General features: G+C 38.6%; 1 protein-coding gene across 4 annotated transcripts; it reads left to right on the top strand.

Annotated features, from left to right (window-relative positions):
• Positions 1 to 1,147: 1,147 nt before the first annotated feature.
• Positions 1,148 to 24,038, top strand: DUSP19 (dual specificity phosphatase 19). 4 transcript variants are annotated; one of them, XM_055289942.2, is made up of 4 exons: positions 1,148 to 1,560; positions 6,164 to 6,210; positions 9,660 to 9,812; positions 18,392 to 24,038. In XM_055289942.2, the coding sequence occupies exons 1-4, from the start codon at positions 1,335 to 1,337 to the stop codon at positions 18,617 to 18,619; spliced, it is 654 nt and encodes a 217-aa protein (XP_055145917.1). In that variant the 5' UTR covers positions 1,148 to 1,334; the 3' UTR covers positions 18,620 to 24,038. The 4 variants fall into 4 exon arrangements, with proteins under 4 accessions (XP_055145917.1, XP_055145920.1, XP_055145919.1 ...); XM_055289945.2 differs by having other exon boundaries at positions 9,778 to 9,812; XM_055289943.2 differs by having other exon boundaries at positions 1,150 to 1,560; positions 19,218 to 24,038.
• The last annotated feature ends 250 nt before the right edge of the window (positions 24,039 to 24,288 follow it).

Here is a 24,288-nt window from a genome sequence, read left to right on the forward strand (position 1 = left end):
ATAGGGGAGCTGGGAGATCTCTTTCAGTTCTCCTGAAGCCACTAAACCCATCATGAGGACCCTACCCTAGAGTCTTAGTCTAATCCTAAATTACATCCCAAAAGTCCCATTTAAATACTGTCACCTTGAGGTTTAAAGCTTTAACATATGCATTTTGAAGGGACAGAAATAGTCAATCCATAACAGTTGAATTTTTTTATGTCAGAAAGTTTCAACAACAACACAAATTTTAATATGTGGTATTGGAAGAAAAGTTTTCATAAGTGCAACTTCTTCATTTTATATATGTGTTTATACATTGTGTTGAAATTCATTTAAAATTACATTTACTTTAATAGAGGTTTGAAAAATTTCTCTTTAAAGAAATCTTGTGATTTCTTTTGCAAAACTTTTTTTTGGTAATCAGAATCACCGTTCTATAATTTATTTATCTGTTTTATAAATTTGGATGCTTACACAATTGATTTTCTTAATTCTTTGTATGGATGGACTTGCTGCAATTCTTATTTAGGATGTATATTTACTGTATGAAATGAAAATGTGGGCTGAAAGTCAGAAAATACATAAATTTTAAGCTCTTGTCAATCTACCTATATGAGCATAAATTTTAAAAATATATATTTTTTCCCAGTTTAAATTGTTGCCTCACAAATACGCAAAACAACTTTATCTAGTAAACGTTCCTCTTGCATTAACAGCAAAAGGAGAAGGTGTGAAGGATACAGGAAGCGAGAAATAACTTTTAACGTCTGCTCTAGCACTCCTGGACTAGCCTAAAAGCAGACAGGCAGGAAAGGCTTTGGGACGTAGGGTGATTTGCAAAGTGACTCCGCCGGCCTCTTTCAAGCGGGAGCGATACACAGGTCAGCCCGGATCGTCTATGGTCACTGCCGTAAGTGACACTAACAGAATATATCAGAAAATCACTGCCTTTAAAGAACCAGGACATATCATTCCTCTCTCCAACGAAGTCTTATATTTTACCATTCTGCGTGTATTATAAAGCTAAATTTAAACAGCAACAATAAGAAACCTCCCCCAGAGGATCCCTTGAGCCTTTCGGGAAAATACAGGTTTCTGGCTGACAGGAAGAAGAAACAACATCCAATCGGCACTTGTGTCTCAATGACCAATCAAATTTCGCCTTACATTGCATCGCTGGGAGAAACGGAGCTGGACGACTCCGTTTGTTGGCCTGTGGCTGCTGCTGTTACCTGGATGGGCGAGCACCTCTGAGGCTGTCTTTGTTACCTGGGCAATAAGGGACGAGCAGTTCAGCCCTTCTCTGTGCCTGCTGGATTTGTTTGTATTTGTTCCCAGCCACTGCTCATGTAATGCACTCCCTTAACCAGGAAATTAAAGCATTCTCCCGGAATAATCTCAGGAAGCAATGCACCAGGGTGACAACGCTAACTGGAAAGAAAATTATAGAAACATGGAAAGATGCCAGAATTCATGTTGTGGAAGAAGTAGAGCCGAGCAGTGGGGGTGGTTGTGGTTATGTGCAGGACCTTAGCTCGGACCTGCAAGTTGGCGTTATTAAGCCATGGTTGCTCCTAGGTGAGTATATCGACTTGCCACTAGAGCGTTGAGTCCTTTTAGCCAGATTACGTTCTCATTTTCCCCCTTTATGCGTAATAGTCTGTATTATCAGCTATCCTGCCGAAAAGCTGAACTGTTTCCTTTTTTGGATATGGAACTTACATTAGCCAGCTAGAGCCGTTTCTGCCTCACAGTGTACCCATAAGAAGCACAGATGCTATTCTAGTAGCACTTGGCACTGCGTATTTGAATTTTAGAAAAGCTTTCTTCCCGTTTCTCTAACTTCTCTGGAGAATAACACATTGATGTTGTGTTTTCTTGGATTATAAAAGATACAGCTTAAAAAAAAAGGAATGAAAAAAGAATGTATCAGGCAGAACTACAAGTGACAGTAGAGAAGTTAATACTCGAAATAGTCCTGTGCTTGCTGGCCTGCGCAGCTCTTACAGACTGTGCGGAATACATGCCTCCTGTGGCCACGTCTGTTCATGGTGTCTGTTTTTGGAGTGTTTATGAGAAGGAGATCTTAAGATCTTATGATTTATTTCGTATTATGGAAATACTGAGCCCCTATACAAGCACAGTTCACAAATAGCAAATGAAACAAGGTTATAAAAGTACAAACTTGTTAATTTGGCAAGAATATGGTGTGGTGTTCTTAAAAAAATAGTCAAGAATGTTTTCAAGTACGTCTGAATTATTTCTATTTATGAATAGAGAAATTAAGACCTGGAAAGACTAAATGACTTGTCGCTATGCAGCTAAGGCATTCTTGAATAGAGAGAAGACTGAGAAATAGCCCAGGTACTGTTCACCTAGTGTCTCACTCCTTTGAGGAATCCTGTGAAGTAGGGATTATCAGCTTTGTTTTACAAATAGAAACCAGGATTTAAAATTGGTGAAGTAATTTACACAAGGTAACACACCTAGTAAATAACAGAGGTGTGCATCAAGCCCAAGTCTGATGGACTCCTGCTGTCTATTGTTATACTAGGCTGCCTCACATAGACCAAATTTTCAATCCTGCTCTGCCTCTAATTTACTAGATTAGCTGGTGCAAGCCATTTATCCTTTCTGGTCCTCCAAAAAGCCATTTGTAAAGATGAAGTAACAGTATCTGCTTATGTCATAGGATCCTCCTGAGGTTGTTGTAAAAGGTTTTTGATGCAAATCAATTGCAGTATACATATAAGTTATAAAATATTATATGAGTTGTTACGTAGGCTGTCTTTAAATTCACCAAATAAATGTCTCTAACTAGTTGCTACAGCCCCGTGAAAAATTGTACCATATTCTTGTCACATTTACAGTGAAAAAGTGAGTTATTTAGGTAATCTGAAAAGTTCACCTAGGCCTTGCTCACCATACCTAGGAAAGAAAATATGTCCCGGCACATTTTTCAGTTATTTTGGCTTCCACTGTAGTAATCATGGCTTGGAATAATTATGGTAGAATTTTCATATATCATTCACCAATTTAGGGTCTTCATGAACTTTGCTTATTACTATTATTATTATTTGTGGACTTATCCAAAGTGAACTGATCAAGGTAGTGTTGAGCTTGGGGTTGGAAACCTCCCCAGGATAGTGGGAGAGTCCTGGGAGGAACTTCTGAAACTAGCCCTAATAAGGTCTTCTCTCTGGAATGGGATACTTTGATCAGGAACAACCTCCTCTCTTCTGAAAGCGCACCTTTTTCTGCCTAATTACAAGTGCCTCATTCCTAAAGGACCCATGGGTGGTTCCACCTACAGTTCCTCTACATGAATGTTGAAAGAGTTGCTTTTTTTTTTTTTTTTGAGACAGAGTCTCGCTCTTTCGCCCAGGCTGGAGTACAGTGGCTCGATCTCGGCTAGCTGCAAGCTCCGCCTCCTGGGTTCACGCCATTCTCCTGCCTCAGCCTCTCCGAGTAGCTGGGATTACAGGCGCCCGCCACCACGCCCGGCTAATTTTTTTTTTTTTTTTTTTTTTTTGTATTTTTAGTAGAGAAAGAGTTGTTTCTGACCAGACTTAGTTTATGTCTGGGAGACTGGGGTTGTTTGCAGGTTGGTTCTAAGAGCTTCCTTCACCTCCTCAAAGCAACACAGCTTCCTCCCAGCACCGCATGCCAAACAACTTTTGGTTTTGGTGATGAATAAAGAAAATGAAGAGTTGTAAAAATGTAATCTTTTTTAGTTTGTAAACTCTAAAAAGTGACTGCATTTAAAAAATATTACATAGGCCGTCGGACCATTGAAAGAATGGAGGAAAGATTTTAGACAGCATTTTTGTCCTAGGCTTTGAAAATTATATATAGACAGATAATTATTTATTATTTATGTATTTATTTTGAGATAGGGTCTCAAAATAAATCCAGGGTGGAGTGCAGTGGCACGTTTTGGCTCACTGCAACCTCTGCCTTCCAGGCTCCAGCGATCCTCCCACCTCAGCCTCTGAATAGCTGGGACTACAGGGGCACACCACCATGCCTGGCTAATTTTTTGTACTTTTTGTAGAGATGCGGTTTTACCATGTTGCCCAAGCTGGTCTTGAACTCCTGGGCTTGAGCAGTCTTCCCGCCTTGGCCTCCCAAATTTCTGCGATTACAGGCATGAGCCACCGCGCCTGACTAAACCACGAAGTTTCAATTATTTGAACCTATTTTTTCCTCTGGAATTGGTGAGGGGTTTCTACATTAGAAAACAGAATTTTAAAAAAATTATGAAGTATTTCAAATTTATAGAAAATTACAGAAACTAATAGACAATTATGTATATACCATTCAGCTTTAACAAATGTTAATATGTTGATAGGCTAACTTTTAAGTATAATAAAGCTGAATGTGAGCTCAGTAACGAACCTGTAAGCTTGGTATCATCAAGAGGATATTGGCCAAACAGCATACTTGCTGGCCTTTCAGCCACCTAAAATCACATAATAAAAATTGGCTGAATTCCCAGATGGGTAACTTAAAAAAAAAAAAAAAAGTTTATGAACTAGAACCTAATTCAGGAAAGTAAAATACTTGAAATCTTTAAACTGTGAAACTCACTTTATTTTAACTAGTTATTCTCCATATGAACTTGCTTATTAACTAGAGCCAGTTTCCAAGTGTGGGAGATCTGGGAAGCCGGCTGTGACAGAAAGAGATTGTAGAAGGGCACAGCCCTAGTGATACATGGAGCGTGGGTGGGATCTTGGAGACCAACAGCATTTGCTCTAAGCTACTGGGTGTTCCCAACCAGCTGGCACAGAGTCATCTTGTGAGTGTGTGGTTTTTGTAATATCCTTTTTTAAGTTACAAAATAAAGAGATGTTTATTGTAAAAAGTCAGAATGAGCATAAAGAAGAAAAAAAAATCACCTGCCACCCCACTATTAACATTTTGTCTATATACACCTCCTTTCCATTTTTTAAGCATATACATATTTTTTGTTGTTATAAAAATGGATGATGGTATTTTGTAACTTGCTTTTATCACCAGATACATTGAGAACATTTTTCTTTCTTTCTTTTTTTTTTTTTTGAGACAGAGTCTCACTCTGTCACCCAGGCTGGAGTGCAGTGGCACAATCTTGGCTCACTGCAACCTCTGCCTCCCAGGTTCAAGCAAGTCTCTTGCCTCAGCCTCCTGAGTAGCTGGGATTACAGGCGTGCACCACCATGCCCAGCTAATTTTTGTATTTTTAGTAGAGATGGGGTTGTGCCATGTTGGCCAGGCTGGTCTCGAACTCCTGACCTCAAGTGATCCAACCGCCTCAGCCTCCCAAAGTGCTGGGATTACAGACAGGAGCTACCACTCCTCCGTGCTATACATATTTTACCACATTTCTTCTTTCTCTCTCTCTTCCTCTCTTTCTTCCCTTCCCTCCCTTCCTTCCTTCCTTCCTTCTTTCCTTCCTTCCTTCCTTCCTTCCTTCCTTCCTTCCTTCCTTCCTTCCTTCCTCCCTCCCTCCCTCTCTCCCTCCCTCCCTCCCTCTTTCCCTCCCTCCATCGTGTCGTGTCTCGTCTCGTCTCGTCTCGTCTCGTCTCGTCTCGTCTTGTCTTTTTCTTTTCTTTCTTCTTGCTGTGTCACCGAGGCTGGAGTGCAGTGGCATAACCATGGCTTACTGTAACCCCGAATTCCTAGGTTCAAGGGATCCTCCTGCCTTAGCCTTCTGAATACCTGGGAATACAAGCATGCACTACCATGCCTGGCTAATTAAAAAAAATTTTTTTTCTATAGGCAGGGTCTCACAATGTTGTTCAGGCTTACATTTCTTATTTCTAATGGTGGTAATGGCTGCATGTATTTCACTACACAATTGTACCATTTTTTATTTAATGCAACAGCTATTATTGGGTTTTTAGTGTCCTTTTGTTTTTGTTTTGTTTATATTACAAACAATACTATGGTGAACATCCTTACAGCTAATCTTTGCAACATCTATAACTTTTAGGACAAATTTTTAGAAGTAGGATTTCAGAGTCCAAGAGTTTATGTAGGATGACTGTTATCAAATCGCCCTTCAGAAAGTTGGACTAAGGTCCTTCCAAGTTGTTGGTCTTTTTTTTTTTTAAATAACAGAATTGCTGTACAAATTTATATAAAAGGTCAAGATGATTATATTTGTGTTCAAGGTGGTATCATTTATTTCTTCTAGGGTCACAAGATGCTGCTCATGATTTGGATACACTGAAAAAGAATAAGGTAAAAAAATGCTTTAAGTCTGGCACCATATACACAGAATATTTTAATTGTTTTATTTAGGAAAAACTGTATTGGTCCATCTTTGGTATATTATGGAGTTTATTTGGTAACACTTTGGCTATCATTTCAATAGAGTTGAAAAATAATTGGCACATAATTCAAATATGTGGATCTGTAATCTATCTTTCCAGTTCTACATTTTTCTTGATCTCCTTCATATACGCTCATGAACCTGACCTTGGAGGCATGTCTTTCTTGCCTGTGTTTATGTAGTTCCTCTGTGTGGGATAGACTTTCCCTCATCTCTGTTTGTCTAAGACCTGTCCATGCCTTAAGTCCCAACTCACATACCATATCTTCTGTAATGCCATTTCCAGCCACTCTACTCCATACAACTGATGTGATTTATTACACATTTACTCAAAAGAATTTTTAGCCCTCTACCATTTTGTTGAGCACTGTTTCAGATCATGGAATTGCTATAGTTGAAGGAGTGCAAGAGATTCTTGTTCACTTGAAACCTATGGCCTAAGGGGCAGACAGAGAAGAGAGATAAGCAGCTATAGAACAGCATTTGTGTGCTTTGATGGGGAAGTACAGGGTGCTATAGAAGTGCATAGGAGATGATACTCTTAACCCATGTTTGGTTTGGTTTGTTTTGGGGGGGATAGGTGAATGAGGGGAGACTTCCTGGAGGAAGTGATATTGAAGTATTTCTCTGAAGAGGCTAGGAAAGGAGTAGACAAACTGTAATCCCAAGGCTTTGGGAGGCCAAGGCAGGAGGATTGGTTGACCCCAGGATTTCGAGGTTACAGTGTGCTATGATTTTGCTACTGTACTCCAGACTGGGCGACAAAGCAAGACTCTTTCTCAAAAAAAAAAAAAAAAAAGAAAGAAAAGTGTTCATACAGAATAAATGATACGTGTGAAGGCCCAGAAGCAAGAGAAAGGCGGATGCTTTCAGGGACAGAAAAGTTCAGTGACCCTGGAATAGAGAGTATGAGAAAGAAGGGCACCAAGAGACAAGGCCAGAGAGAGAGGTAAGCATGAGCCAGATCACAAAAGGCCACGTAAGCCAAAGTTAGTTGTTTGGACTTGATCCAAAAGACTATGGAAAGCCACTGAGAAGTTACCCAGAGGTGTAACAAGGTCAAATTTGCAGTTAGAAAGATTTGTCAATAGAAGCAGTGTGGAAAATCGATTGGAGGGTTGCTCAAGTTAGAGATGGGAAACTGATTATAAAGTTATTGCAGTAATCTAAGGAAAAGATGATAGTGGCTGAGATTAAGATTTAGTGGAGATAGAATTAGATAGATGTGAGGGGTTTTTTAGAGGGTAGAATTCTTAAAATTTGATTACTTATGAGGCAGGATGGGGAGTGGGGCTAAGGGAGAAGGAGGAGTCAAGGCTGATGTCTAGCTTTCTTTGGTAACTAAGTAAAGTTATTGTTCCATGAGATTGAAAACAACCTAGAAGGAACAGGCTTTGAAGGAGAAACAGTGTGCTCAGTTTTGAACATGTTAGATTTTGGGTGATGTGGATCATCTAGGTGGATGGATATGTAGGGTCTGAAGTTCAGAATAGAGGTGAATATATAGATTTAGGAATCTGCAGCTTTTAAGTAGTTACTGAAATCATTAGAATAGATGAAGCTGCCTGGGGAAAAGTGTAAAGTAAGAGAGAAGAGGGCCTATGACAGAATCTTATCACAGAACTGATAAATTGAAGAATATCACCCTATGTGGAATGATCAAACAAAGAAGAGTCTGCAGTGGGAAAGGAGGATCTAAAAGAGGCCAAAAGAAGGTAGAACAAAAAGGTGGTGTCATGGAAGCTAAAGAGCATAGTGTTTTAAGGAGGAGAGAGTCAGCAATGTCAGATGCTGCAAAAGTTTAAGTACGATTAGGACTAAATTATGTCCATGGGACTTGGTGACAGAGAGGTTGTTAGTGCGTTTGGTGGAAACAGTTTCATTTGAATTGGAGGCGAAAGCCATATTGCAAAAGATTGAGAAGTGGGGAAGTGATGGCAAGGGGAAAAAAAAAGAGAGAGGAGCCATAGGTGAGGAGGGGGATGGGAGAGCTTTGAGCATGTTTTAAGGCTGATGGTAGAAGAAGGAATTGAAGATACAGAAAAGCAAGAATTATGACTATGGGGAGATGCCAAGAAAGTAGGAAGCACTGTGACTCCAAGCACAGGTTCTGGAATGAGCCCTATCAAAGATGCACGAGCACATCCCTCATTGTAATCAGAAGGCAGAGGGGAAGTACAGATGTGGACAAAGTTGTTAGTTTTTTGTGTTTTTTTTTTGAGACAGTCTCGCTCATTTGCTCAGGCTGGAGTGCAGTGGCATGATCGTGGCTCACTGCAACCTTCACCTCCTGGGTTCAAGTGATTCTCAGCCTTTGGATTATCTTAATGGACTGTCTACATGGCTTTCTTCCACATGGTTGGTGTACTCTAGGAAAAGGGGCTCAAATACATAGATGCAAGAGGAGGAGGTTGCTCAAGTGTACCATCTGAAAGAAAATATTTTACAACCACACCTCCCCTTACTTTTCAGCCAGATTAGTTCATCAGAATCTCTGGTTATGAGACCCTGTAGTATTGATAGTTTTTAAGAGTTCATCAGGTGACTCTAATGTGCAATCATCCTGGAGAACCATTTTATTAAGTAAAGAATATGAAGGAAAATAGGGAAATAATTCTAGAAAGGAAAGTTGTATACCACTGATATACTTCTCCTATTTAAGTTTTTATATGGATATTCACAGATTAATTCAAGAAAGATTTTAAGTATTTTCTGCTAAACTCACTGCTCATTCGCTTATAACACTAAGTTAAACATGGTCCCTACCCTCATGGAGTTTCTAGTGCAATGAAAGAGAAAAACAATCTCTAAGTGGTATGAGCTGTAATAGGGCAAGTCCAGGGCTATGAGAATATATAGGCCAGATGTGGTGGCTTATACCTGTAATCCCAGCACTGTGGGAGGCGGAAGTGGGAGCATCACTTGAGGCTAGGAGTTCGAGACCAGCCTGGGCAAAAAAAGTGAGACCACCCCCCCTTCTCCAAAAAAAAAAAAAGTTAGCTGGGTATGGTGGTATACGCCTGTAGTCCCAGCTACTTGGGAGGCTGAGGCGGGAGGATCACCTGAGCCTAGGAGTTCAAGATTGCAGTGGCCTATGATTGCATCATTGCACTCCAGCCTGGGTGACAGAAAGAGACCCTGTCTCTACATGGTGATAACAATAAGTTAAAAGAGAGAGAGAAAAAAGACATATAGTAGAAGGAGCACTTCTGGTGTGGGATTGAAGCAGTATTATCATTCAAGTGAGTCGCATTTAAATTTTTTACCTTTCTTGTTATAGACATCAACACCCCAGTCTCTTTTTAGGTAACCTAATTCATGGGATTTAAAACAATCGTCTTTTTTCTTTCTCTTTAAGGTGACTCATATTCTTAATGTTGCATATGGAGTTGAAAATGCTTTCCTCAGTGACTTTACATATAAGAGCATTTCTATATTGGATCTGCCTGAAACCAACATTCTGTCTTATTTTCCAGAATGTTTTGAATTTATTGAAGAAGCAAAAAGAAAGGTGAGTTTTGTTTTGAGCCACAGTTCTGCAGAAGCAGAAATTTGAAAGTATGGATCCATTACCCAATCTTTATTATTTTTATAATGAATCTCTAAAAAACCATTATGAAATTTCCCTTCTAACAATATTTCATTATTTCCTACAATTATTTGGTTAATTGCTCTTTTTTCAATGAGATGTTTAGTTTCAACATTAATTCAGTTTCTCATTTTCCTATACCTTACTGAGAAATGTTCAGAGATAAAATCCTCTGCTTACTGAGTTTTCCTCTGTAGACATGTGGTTAGATTTCCTTTGAGGGTTTATAGCCACCTGACCTCTGACCAGTTTACAAGATATTCAGGGGGACTATAAAACAGAGACTGCTCTAGACTTGTTAGTGTATTTATGATGATTAATATGCATTTCATTTTAATGAATGAGATAGTTATTGTGAAACTATGCATATTTAGCAGTAAAATTTTAAGGACTCTAAGGACTAAATGTGTATTGCTTTACTTAGATTCTATGAAAATGCTGATCAGAAGCTGTCTGCTGGTTTTCTGAAGTTAGAAGACCAATAGCCAACATCATATAGTACTTCAATCTTGTTATTGAAGTCAACATTCTGACAGGCAAAGTTTCTAGGTTGGCTGTTATCAATAATTATTCCTTGAAATGTCATCATTTTTAGTCAGCAAATAATTCTTACAGACTTTATGTAAGATATGTAGATGGGAAAGTAGAAGCATTTACAGAGAGAAATAACTCTTCTGGAACACCTAACAATGACAGGATTACAATCAGGTTTAATTGAACTCTGGCCTACCTCCTCTCCCTTTACCTTTTCTCCTTCCCATTTTCTCTTCCTCTCTCCCTTCTTTCCTTTCATTTAGTAATATTTATTGAATGCCTTAGGTGCCCAGCACTGTTCTACGTGCCTTCCTACTAGACTACCCGGAAAATATAAAACTATTCAATTCTACTGTTCATCAACTTTACTTAATAGCAGATACAGTCATGCACTGCACAGAGATGTTTGGACTGCATATATGATGGCAGTTCCATAAGATTATAATAATGTATTTTTACCATACCTTTTCTATGTTTATGTATGTTTAGATACACAAATACATACCACTGTGTTACAGTTGCCTACAAGTCAGTATAGTAACATCTGAACAGGTTTGTCATCTTGGAGCAATAGGCCATACCATTCTAGGCTTGTGTGAGTGCACTCTGTGATGTTTACTCCACGAAGAAACTGCCCAACGACACATTTCTCAGAATGCATCACCATTATTAAATGATGCATGACTGTATTTGGATGGAAGCAAAGGAAGAGGGTTTTTTTGTTTTTTGTTTTTTGTGGTTTTTTTTTTGAGATGGAGTCTCGCTCTGTTGCCAGGCTGGAGTGCAGTAGTGTGATCTCAGTGCACTGTAACCTCCGGCTCACTGCAACCTCTGCCTCTCGGGTTCAAGTGATTCTCCTGCCTCATCCTCCCATGTAGCTGGGACTACAGGAGCACACTGCCACACCCGGGTAATTTTTTGTATTTTAGTAGAGACAGGGTTTCACTGTGTTGCCCAGGCTGGTCTTGGACTCCTGAGCTCAAGCAGACCGCCCGCCTCAGCTTCCCAAAGTGCTAGGATTATAGGCGTGAGCCACCGCACCTGGCCGAGGAAGAGGTTTTCTAATTCAAAGCCTAATATTGACCATTCTGTTTTCTTGTGAAAAAATTTGCAGGCTCTGGATTGTAACATTCCAGTGTGTGAGTTAATAGTTTTAAAAATAAAAAGGCTGTTTCTGTATTGGCTCCTTCTCTAAGGAGCTGTAGAGTATGCCAGAGATGGCAAAGTATAGATATCATCCATATTCATATTAACATTAGAAGAGATGTAAATGTTGCAAGTAAAAATTAGAGAGGCTAATAGTATCTAGAAAGAAAAGCAAGAGGTTGAATATTCTAATAAGCTTGGAATTTTAAATAAATTAAAAAAATAAAGTTTGCCTTAATTTGGGCCAGTAAATTAGAGTGGATTTTAGCTTGGGTTTCCTAAAAATAAAGCCTGAGATGAGGATTTAGAGTCGATGCTTAACTTGAGAGGTACAATCTCTAGGCAGTGAGAGTGGCAAAAAGGAAAGTGATTCAAGGTGGGGGGAGAAGCAATACAAAGTGATGCATTTACCCTGCTGGGCTCATTTCACAGTGAGCTGACTGTTGGCTATTCAGCAGGTACAGCTACTCTACCACCCAAAATATCTCTGGACAGGCAGTACAAAGAAACTGCACCTCAACCCAGCCTGGGAGGGGGGATTTATCTGCCTGGCTTCCTGTCAGCTCCTGTTTCCCATTGGTCAAAGTTTGCCAGTGGGGATATAACCAACCCCACAATTCTGTGTTATAACATTCCACTCCTTCAGCAACCACCTTGAAGCCAAATCTAACACCCTGTAATACAACTTTTCAACCAAGTTGAGAAATAGAAAATCCAGAACTCAGATTATGCCTGTCTATGCTGTGGACACCATGGAAGAACAGCTCCTTCTTTGACAGGCAAAAGTGAATGGACCTAAGGGGAGAGCAGTCAGCCATGGAGGTGGTAGCTGAGGTGGAGCGTGTTGAGAGGGTCTGTGAAATGGCGGCACCACAACAATCTGAGGAGTTGCAGAAAATGTTTCTGATAAGATGAATTAGATTTCAGAAATATGTTCTACCCTCTCAAGCCTTATGTCTTATACCGGGATTCTAACCTCAGCCAGTATTTCCCTGCCCTGAAAACTCAGTGCAGTGACACAATCTCAGCTCACTGCAACTCCACCTCCTGGGCTCAGGTGATTCTCCTGCCTCAGCCTCCCTAGTAGCTGAGATTACAGGTGTGTGCCACCACACCTGGCTAATTTTTGTATTTTTAGTAGAGATGGGGTTTTGCCATGTTGGCCAGGATGGTCTCAAACGCCTGACATCAAGTGATCCACCTGCCTCGGCCTCCCAAAGTGCTGGAATTATAGGCATCAGCCACCATGCCTGGAAGGCTAATATATATTTTGTTTCAGCAATAGAATTCTTGAATTTTTTTCATTTTTTAAGAAAAGATCTCTTCACGCCTTTGTCTATTTTATATTTAAGTATTGTTAAATCTAATTACTCAGTGAATTACATGTTTTAAAACTACCTTTCTAGGCTCTAGTTTGCTGTTTTCATCTTTTTACATACCATTGCGAAATGGAATGGTTTCCATTTCCTAAGTCTTTACTCATTTCTCTCTGTACTTGCAAAACTCTGTTTGGTTTCTCTGTCCTTCCTTTATGCCTAAAGGGACAGAAATACACCTGAGAGGAACAGCAATGGTAACTTCTATAGCCCAAAGAGTCCTTTTAGGAACTAAATTTATTTGTCCCCTCTTGTTACGTGCAAGGTAACAAAGTATGACAATGTATATTTGATATTTCATGTTTATTATTTATAAGATGTGATTTTAAAAACATGATGTGGCCGGGCGCGGTGGCTCACGCTTGTAATCCCAGCACTTTGGGAGGCCGAGGCGGGCGGATCACGAGGTCAGGAGATCGAGACCACGGTGAAACCTCGTCTCTACTAAAAATACAAAAAATTAGCCGGGGGTGGTGGCGGGCGCCTGTAGTCCCAGCTACTCGGAGAGGCTGAGGCAGGAGAATGGCGTGAACCCGGGAGGCGGAGCTTGCAGTGAGCCGAGATTGCGCCACTGCACTCCAGCCTGGGAGACAGAGCGAGACTCCGTCTCAAAAAAAAAATAAAAAAATAAAAAAAAAATAAAAACATGATGTAAGTAGTCCATGTTCTTTGTAGAAAAAATGGAAAATACAGATGAAAATTAAGATACTTCCACACTTAGATATAAGCATTGTTAGCATTTTGATATATTTTTCTAGACCTGTATATATATTTTTATGAAAATAGTATCATACAGTTTATATTCTTTCATAGCTTGCTTTTTTTTTCTTTTGGCAACTTCATGATTTTATTTGTGGTACCTGTGCTTTATCTTGAAAATACCTTCTCCCCCCTGTCCCAGACAGTGGGCTGGGAGTGGGCAGCAAAAAATAGAAGACGTCCCTCCCTATTGCACGTGGACCCTATGTACCGGCCTACCTGGCTGAGGCCAGCAGGACTCTTGGCACATTCTTGGATCCCTGCTCAGGAGGGGAGGGCTGACAGGGTGATATCACACGTGAGATCGGGACCTCTGGGCGGCCACTCTGGTCCTGGGTACTGATATTTGCACTTCTTGGTCCTCAATTCCTTCCTGGTCCCGTCTCCGGCCCTAGTCCCCTCTGTATAGCCTGCTTTTTATACTTAATGATTCAAGTCATTTTACATTTTTGCACGGTATTCTGGTAGTTGGTGATTCTATAATTTATCTTATTGCCTACTATGAGACATGTAAGCTGTTGGTAGTTTTTTGTTCAATATAAGTAAAAGTTCATTAGAGAAACATTATGGGTCTAAATAAGTACCTAAATTCACTAAGTTTTTAGATGCTTCTGTTACCAATAGAGGATCATGACTGCAAGTTGTCCAGGTTCTTGGCATTTTGAACAAATAATTGGACAAAATGCCCATCAAAGCAAAGAAAGAATGAAGCAACAAAAGAGCAAAAGCAGGGATTTATTGAAAGCAAAAGCAGACTCCACAGTGTTGGAGCAGGTCCAAGCAGCAGCCCAAGGGACAGGATACAGAATCTTCTTGGGTCCAAATACCCACTAGAAGTTTCCCAATGGCCACTTCATGCTCACCTTATGTAAATGAAGTGGTATCCTGCAGTCAGTCTGATTGGTTGGAGAAAGCAGCCAACCAGAGGCTGAAGTGAAGTTACAAAGGTCACCCTCCTGTGCAAACATCTGATTGGTTGCAAAAAGCAACCAATGAGAGGCTAGGGTGAAGTTACAAAGTTATACTTCTGTGCAAATGAAGACTTGGCCTGCAATCAGTCTGATTGGTTGTGGACAACAAATTTTCCATCTGCATTCAGAAAAGGTGGGGGGTTTGCAAAGGCAGTAGCCTCTGGTCCTTTTGTTACTTAGGTGTGGAAAGTTAGGGTTTTCCTTTGACTTTAGTTCTAGGAAATCGGAGTGAGACAGACTTAGGTTCCCTGCCGCCAGACCCTATTCTCTTGCCTTACTTCTTCCAGTTTGTTTCAAAGCAGTCTAACCCATCACTTTTTTGTATTTGTCATGTTTACATTCCCCTCTACTACTGTGGATAGTCATGAGTGGACTGCTCTGACCTGTGCTCCTCAGAGTGTGGTCCAGTTTGCTACCAGACCTCTGCAGGATAAGAAGGTTGTGCCTGAATATAAACCAAGACATTGCTTAGTTCTTTGAGAGATTTTGGCTACTCCCCCACCCCACCCGAACGCTGAACTAAGGAGTATATTTTTAGTGACAATTGATTTTCATTCCACTGCAAAATTCTTATTTCATCATAGGTGGCTGTCAAACACTTGCAGACTATCACATTATACCCAAGGTTTTTTTAAGTTCTGGGGCACATGTACAGGATGTGCAGGTTTGTTACATTGGTAAATGTGTGCCATGGGGATTTGCTGCACTTATCAACCCATCACCTAGGTATTAAGCCCAGCATGTATTAGTTATTTTTCCTCATGCTCTCCCTCCTCCTACCCCACCTCACCCCAACAGGCCCCCAGTTTGTGTTGTTCCCCTCCATGTGTCTCTGTCTTCACATTGTTCAGCTTCTACCTATAAGTGAGACATGCAGTGTTTCATTTTCTGTTCCTGCGTCAGTTTGCTAAGGGTAATGGCTTCCAGCTCCATCTATGTCCCTGCAAAGGACATGATCTCTTTCCTTTTATGGCTGCATAGTATTCCATGGGGTATATGTACCACATTTTCATATACAGACTATCATTGATTGGCATTTGAGTTGATTCCATGTCTTTGCTATTATGAATAGTGCTTATGCCCAAGCTTTTTTTTTTTTTGAGACAGAATCTTACTCTGTCAACCAGGCTGGAGTACAGTGGCACGATCTCAGCTCACTGCAACCTCTGCCTCCTGAGTTCAAGCAATTCTCCTGCCTCAGCCTCCTAAGTAGCTGGGATTACAGGTGCCTACCACCATGCCCAGCTAATTTTTGTATTTTTAGTAGAGATGGGGTTTCACCATGTTGGCCAGGCTGGTCTCGGACTCCTGACCTTGTGATCCACCTGCCTCAGCCTCCCAAAGTGCTGGGATTACAGGTGTGAGCCACTGTGCCTGGCCATGCCGAAGTTTTAATGGAAGTTAAATATAAGGAAAAACACCTGGGCCTGGCTCAGTTACGGTTAACAAATATTAATTACTTATTCTGAGAAGATGTGAGGGATACACATTGCTGCCCTCAAGGAGCTTGCAATCTAGTTGAAAACTATAACAGCACAAGAACAAAGACAACTCTATGAAATGGAAATAACATAGCATAATTACTGTCTGCCTATAGGTTACTACTTGCCCATAGCAAAATGGTGATTTTGAATTTTTGAAAGAACACTTTTCTTTCAGTAATGCAGAACAAATTTATTAACTTAGCAAACAGTTATGGAAGAACTACTATATGCCAAGAATTACACTAAATACCAGGCATACGAAGATGGCTAAGACATTTCTCCTGCCCTCATTTCACTTGGAAAGAGGCAGTCTTAGAACAGAAGTCAGAATTAGCTGTACCAAGAAGAGCAAAGGTCTTCTAGGCATAGGACGACAGCAAGTGCAAAGGAAAAAAAATGCTTTATAAATTGTTACTATTTTGAGCTCTGGAAAAGGGATATAAAGCCAACAATTTCTCTGGAAATACTTTCAAGGACAATATGATACCTAAGGAATAATCAAAAGGTAGAAAGTAGGTAAATTGAAAAGCTGTAGAAAAACAGCTATTATATAAAGTAGAAAGAAGAAAATAATATCATTTTAAAACATTAGCTAAAATCGGATGCACAATGTGTAAGACTGAAAATAAAGCTAGTTTCATGTTCAAAAGCCTATGTATGCATCATAAAGTAAAGCCAACTAGTATATAAGCAGGAAATATTAAAAGTGACATTGAACGATATCTCTTGCTTATTAAGCTTATGATTGCAAGTTTCTGTGGAGTATCTAATTAATTTGTTTTATGCTAAATGAAGTTCATTAATAATTTTCATCAGTTACTTTAATATAATTTTTAAACATCTTAAGTTTTGTAAAAATGGGCTATTGCTACAAAATGAGAAAGGTTCCCAAGGTGTATAGTGAATATTTGTGTTTTGATTTTCTTATATAGAAACTGTTGAAGTTTGAAAATGAGTCATAAATATCTATAGAAAACAGTAATATCCCATAGTAATGTAAGATGTGAAAAAAGAAAACAATTGATATTGTCCTTTTTATATGAGGATTTTCAAAATGTTAACTAATTTTGTTATTAATCATTTGGCTTTCTTGAAAAGAGATGCACTTGCAAATTTGTTACAGCAGATCAAGGAAAGGAGTTTTGCAACAGATGTATGAATCAGAAAACTGCCTTGCAGAAGTAAAATAATCCAATGAGTCATAACAATAGTATTGTTAATATGTGCTTTGGGTAGAGGGTTTTCAGTAGTATATTTTTTCCCTCCTGCTGTCTTCTTTTTTTGTGTTGTACCAAGTAAAGAATCAAGAAATGAAGTAACTAAAATGTCTAATTCTGGAGGGTGTGCTCACAGTTCACCACATTTCATTTAGATCATTAACTTTTTAAAAGCTTCAGATAGGCCAAGCTGTACCCATACTGTCCCATCAGATCTATCACATTCATTATTAATACAATATTGCCCTCATCAGCATTGGTCTTGCACTGTGTCTCTTTTCACTTGGAAAGTATCATTTGCAAGTTACCTGAAACGTTTTTCATTTATTGACCTCATGCTGGTGTCTGATTACCTTTTCCACTTCACATTGTTATGAGCTATTTGTGTCACATTTTACTACCTCATAAGTTTAAATATTTTTAAGTAACTTTCTGCCAGAATAAAATATGTCCAAGGGTAGAAAATTTTTTCCTTGCTGATTATTTAAACAGATTTGCAAGCCATTGACACTAGCTTATTTATGAGAACACTAATTATACTCTGGAGTATTTCTGGCTTTCTGTTTAGTTTATAGTTATGATTTTATTTTATGTTTCCACATATATTTCCTGTGGTTTTTTTTCTTATTTATATACACTTATATACTAAGTTGTTAGGTTTTCATGTGTACTTTACTGATACATTTGGCTACTAAGTTGTTAGGTTTTAATGTGTTCTTTACTGGATTACTTTAGTTTAATGAAAGATACTGTTTCAGAATTCCAAACATCATTAAAGCATTTCAATCATGGGTTAGTAGGTAAGGGAGGTACAGGTTGATTGATTGATTGATTGATTGAGTTTCCATTTGTTGCTGGTAATGAATTTTATTTCAATAATCAAATAAATTGAATCAAATAAATCAATAAAATTGAATATTATACCTTCAAGTAGTATAAGAATGTGCAATTGATTTAATAACCTTTCTCAAATGAATAATGAAGATTTTTGTTTGATTTTTTTTTTTTTTGTAGGATGGAGTGGTTCTTGTTCATTGTAATGCAGGCGTTTCCAGGGCTGCTGCAATTGTAATAGGTTTCCTGATGAATTCTGAACAAACCTCATTTACCAGTGCTTTTTCTTTGGTGAAAAATGCAAGACCTTCCATATGTCCAAATTCTGGCTTCATGGAGCAGCTTCGTACATATCAAGAGGGCAAAGAAAGCAATAAGTGTGACAGAATACAGGAGAACAGTTCATGAGTTGCATTGTAGCAGACAATGGACAACTGTAGTTTCTGAATTGACTTCTATAGCCATCTTTTCCCTTTTTTGGAGAGTAGACTAGCAAAACTCCCTTTTTTCTCTTGACTTTTTAATGCATAAATGGAGGTCAATTTGATTGTCCTGACCTACTGTATAAGTAAATTTCAAATGTCTTTACTTTCTCTTTGTTATTATAATGTGTGATTAAATGCTTTTTTAAATTGCTAAGGGAAAATAACAAAGTATTAGTAATCATTGCGTTCTGTAGAAGAAAAAGGTTTAAATTTAAAATGTGTATTTAGAGCATGGAGAGAATCATTTAATGAAGCCGATTTTTCTGTTCCAGCAACTGTTTTTATGAAAGAAAAACTTGAAATGCTACTTAACTTACTATTTCAAAGGGAAGTAAATTTCTTTTTAAAGAATCTTTTTAAGATTAAAAATGAATACCTTCAATCTCCCAAAAGAGATAACCAGTATCTGAAGGTTTATACAATATTTATACAGTGGCTACAATATTCACAAAATTCTTATGTTCTCTTATGAAAAATATACACTTTTCATTTTGTCTTCTTCTTTTTTTTTTTTTTTTTAGATGGAGTTTGTCTCTCGTCACCCAGGCTGGAGTGCAATGGCGCAATCTCGGCTCACTGCAACCTCTGCCTCCTGGGTTCAAGTGATTCTCCTGCCTCAGCCTCCCAAGTAGCTGGGATTATAGGTGCCTGCCACCATGCCTGGCTAATTTTTGTATTTTTAGTAGAGATGGAGTTTCACCACGTAGGCCAGGCAGTCTCGAACTCGTGACCTCAGGTTATCCATCCACCTTGGCCTCCCTAAATGCTGGGATTACAGGTGTGAGCCACTGCGTCCAACCTCATTTTGGTTTTTTCAATTCTGTTATCTGCATTTCTTTCTTTTTTTTTTTTTTTAATGTGTAGATGTTCTGTCATATGTTATTGTGAGCTTTGGTTCTTTGAATAGGTGATCTATTCTCTTACATTTTGTGCTTTTTATCTTGGGTGCCTAGCATTCTGTTTTTTGATCCTATGTCATAATTTTTTGAGAAAATGTTTGATACTGCAAGATCATTGTTCAGTGGTCTGTTTTCTACTTCAGTATTCTACCAGAGAACATATTTTTTAGGGGAGAAGGGTTATGGTTTTGTAAGAAACTTTAAATATACTTTTAGGAGACCCAGAATCATTTACAGTTTTATCTTTGGCCTTTGAATAGGTTCTTTTTCTTTAATGTCTCTTTATTTGCAGGACTGAGCTCTGTACATTATAAATTTGCTTAAAGATTTTGATTTTTTCTTCAGAATATGGTATACTTAAAATTAATTAATTAGGACAGTTTCTTTCTTTTTTCTTTTCTTTTTTTTTCGAGACAGGGTCTTGCTCTGTCACCTAGGCTAGAGTGGAGTGGCATGAACACAACGCACTGCAGCCTCTACCTCCTGGGCTCAAGCAATCCTCCCACCTCAGTCTCCTGAGTAGCTGAGACTACAGCTGTGCACCACCACATCTGGCTAATTTTATTTTTATTTTTGTAGAGACAGGAGTCTTGCCATATTGCCCAGGCTGATCTCAAACTCCTAGGCTTAAGTCATCCTCTCGCCTCCCCAAGTGCTAGGATTACAGGCATCAGCCACCACACCTGGCCTGATAGTTTCCACATAGTTTTTCATGACTTAGAAGATATCATTGCCATGTAGATTTTATTTTTAAAAGTCTTGAGCTCTTCTTAAATATACATTATAGAGAGCAAGCATAGATGGAAAGTGCATATTGAGCACATCTGTGCATTTAAGAAGGCAGGCTTTCATATGCTGTCATGAGCAAAAAGTAGAAGTGATAAATGCAAGTTATGTTTTGAGATTGCTTACACCGTGACAAGATGCCATCACTTGTGATGTTATGAACTGTTATGAACTCTGCTTCTGCTAAGAAGCAGTCTAAATATAGTCAACCTACAGTGAGCTCTTTGAAGCCAACCAAGGCAGGCAGAACCCTCTTAAATATGAGACTGATGTATAGGTTCTCTCTATGGTCAGTATCACTGGATGAGCCTTCTCCTTTCACAAGAAAGGATGTATTTAAATACATTTTATTTTGCTAAGTCCTGTTTAGTTTTCAGCCATTAAATGTCACATGAAGCCTTGATAGAATTTGTTCATAATGGATCATGTATTATTATTATTATTTTTTTTGAGATGGAGTTTTGCTCTTAATGATGTTATTATTATTTGAGACAGAGTTTTGCTCTTATTGCCCAGGCTGGAGTGCAGTGGCGTGATCTTGGCTCACTGCAACCTCTGCCTCCCAGCTTCAAGCGATTCTCCTGTATCAGCCTCCCAAGTAGCTGGGATTATAGGCATGTGCCACCATGCCCAGCAAATTTTGTATTTTTTTTGGTAGAGACGGGGTTTAACCATGTTGGTCAGGCTGGTCTCGAACTCCTGACCGCAAGTGATCCGCCCGCCTTGGTCTCCCAAAGTGCTGGGATTACGGCGTTAGCCACTATACCTGGCCTGGATTGTGTATTATTTATGTCTGTAGTTTATATGCTTAGTTGTTGCCTATAGTGATCTGGGTAAGATTCAAACATTTATCTTTTGTATCTTCTACAGAAGTGCTTTGAGCATCAAGTTTGTTTTAATGTTAAATTGTAGTTTGCTGTATGAAAATAGATCAATGAATATAATTCAGTCTTTTAGGGGCACCAAGTAAAGCATAAGGTCATGCATACTATACAATATGTTTATTGCACTTCCCATGGAGATAAATCACTCTGTCATTCCTAGTTATTTTTAAAAAAGAACTTTATGATTACGATCCTCTTTCTCACGTACTGTAAACTTAAAAGATACATACACCAAATATAGGTACGTTTTAAAGGAGAGGAAAAATATTTCAAGGAGTTTTTTCCTCTTTGTTTTTAAATTATTCTGCCATTTTTTAAAGGAAAGGGAAAATGAAAACAGCATGTCTTTTTAAACATTGAAAAGAAATATGGAGGCTTTAAACTGCAAACTGAAAAAGCTGAGTAGAACAAAGGCAGTGGAGCATACAATACAATTCTATTTATTTGAGGTTAATTGAAGTTAATAATTTTTAAATGTTTTTCTAATTTTATGCTTTAAAATAGGTTTCTGATTACATAAAATTTGAATAGAAAACTCAAGAAGTATGTAGATTTTTGAAGAAACCAAACAATATTTTTCTTAGATTTTTGGAGGCAAAATTTAGACCAATATACTAATTCAAAGACAAATATTTCAGAGGAAATGGAGTATAGTATTTAACATTTTGTTTGCAATTTTACTTTTTCTTCCCTTCTTCCCTGTTGAACCTTGATTAAAATGTATGAATACAATGCTTGGATTTTTTTTTTCAGCTTAGACTCTGACAATTTCAGTAGTAATAGGGAAACCGAATTTGTCAGCATGATTATTTGTAACTCGGATTGTTCAAATGTATATAGAAGGTTCCCTTCAAGTGTTGTTTCTCCAAGTAGTCATAAATGTAGCAAGTATAAATCAGAATATCATCTTATAACCTTACAGAGTTAACCCAATGAGTCAATACCTTTATAAGCAAAACCATGATAAATTTAAAAACAACAGAAATGTGGCATGATTACTTATTTGTTCCAGGTGACTCTAAATAGTTGATTTTTCTGCCTGAAGGATCCTGAACATATTTAGTTACCCTGTAGTTATTTAGGAATTTAAACCAGAAGACTTTGAAGTTGTATATTCTTGCAATACATAAAATGGCATTATAATTAACAAACTTATGGTTTGTTTCAATTGATGTACACAAAAAATAACTTATAGTTAGACTTTTCTATTTCAAGTAAAGCTCTGAGTTACTTATTTTTATACATATTCATCATGTACCCTTTATTGTTTCTAGGTGTTGATATACTTTAATAAAAATGATATGTTTAATATTTCCCTATTAATATATTTCTTTGAAGCTATTTGTTTTAAAAGATGTAACACTTACTTGCTGTCAAATTCTGGATTAAAAAATCTGTTGGTGGCCAGGCGTGGTGGCTCATGCCTGTAATCCCAACATTTTGGGAGGCCAAGGAGGTGGATCATTTTAGGCCAGGAGTTCAAGACCAGCCTGGCCAACATGGCAAAACCCCATCACTAAAAATACAAAAATTACCCAGGCGTGGTGGTGGGTGCCTGTAATCCCAGCTTCTCAGGAGGCTGAGGTAGGAGTATCGCTTGACCCTGGGAGGTGGAGGTGGCAGTGAGCCAAGATAGCACCACTGCACTTCTAGGTGACAGAGTGAGACTCTGTCTCAAAAAAAAAAAAAAAAAAAAAAAAAAAAAAAAAAAAATCTATTGGCAAGACACACAATTTTATATTTTAAAATGTAACTGAGTTTAGATCTACGAAGACTTGTTGTTCCTGTCTCTTCAAGAAATGAAAAGCCTGCTGGGTGCGGTGGCTCACGCCTGTAATTTCAACATTTTGGGAGGCTGAGGCAAGCGGATCACGAGGTCAGGAGTTCAAGAGCAGCCTGGCCAATACAGTGAAACGCCGTCTCTACTAAAAATGCAAAAAAAAAATTAGCCGGGCATGGTGGCACATGCCTGTAGTCCCAGCTACTTGGGAGGCTGAGACAGGAGAATCGCTTGAACCTGGGAAGCAGAGTTTGCAGTGAACCGAGATTGCACCACTGCACTCCAGCCTGGGTGACAGAGTGAGACTCTGTCTCAAAAAACAAAAGAGAAAAGCTAGAGTAAAAGCTTATAATTGGCATCACTGTGGACAGATTGTCAATGAAAATTCAATAGAATACCTTATTTAAGAGAAGATGTTGAGTTACTGTCAGATTAAATTACCCTAGATTCTAACCATGACTGCATTGAGATTATTTGTACATAGTGTGGCACCCACCTCCCACGCTCATGCAAACAGGCTGTTATATCTTTGTAATAGTTATTTTTAAATGTACAATAAATTATTGTTGACTGTAGTCACCCTGTTGTGCTATCAAATACTAGATCTTATTCTATCTAGCTATATTTTAATACTCATTAGCCATCACACTTCTTCCCCTCATGCCCCCACTATTCTTTCCAGCTTCTGGTAACCATCATTCTACTGTCTATCTCCATGTGTTCAACTGTTTTAATTTTTGGCTCCCACAAAGAAGTGAGAACATGTGAAGTTTGTCTATCTGTGCCAGTCTTATTTGACTTAACAGAATGTCCTCCAGTTCTATCCATGTTTTTCCAAAGGACGGGATCTTACTCTTTTTCATGGTTGAATAGTACTCCATTATGTATATGTACTACGTGTTATTTATCCATTCATCTGTTGATGGACACTTAGGTTGCTTCCAAATCTTGGCTATTGTGAATAGTGCCACAATAAACATGGGACTGCAGATATCTCTTTGATATATGAATTTCCTTTCTTTTGGGTATGTATCAATGTCCATCAGGGATGCAGGCCAATAGTTTTCTTTTTTAATGTGTCCTTTTTATTATTATTTTACTTTTAGTTCTGGGATACATGTGCAGAACTTGGGGGTTTGTTACACAGGTACACATGTGCCATGGTGGTTTGCTGCACCCTTCAACCTGTCATCTAGGTTTTAAGCCCCACATGTGTTCGGTATTTCTCCTAATGCTATCCCTC

Source organism: Symphalangus syndactylus, chromosome 8 (assembly GCF_028878055.3).
Source record: "Symphalangus syndactylus isolate Jambi chromosome 8, NHGRI_mSymSyn1-v2.1_pri, whole genome shotgun sequence".
NCBI classification, from domain to species: domain Eukaryota; kingdom Metazoa; phylum Chordata; class Mammalia; order Primates; family Hylobatidae; genus Symphalangus; species Symphalangus syndactylus.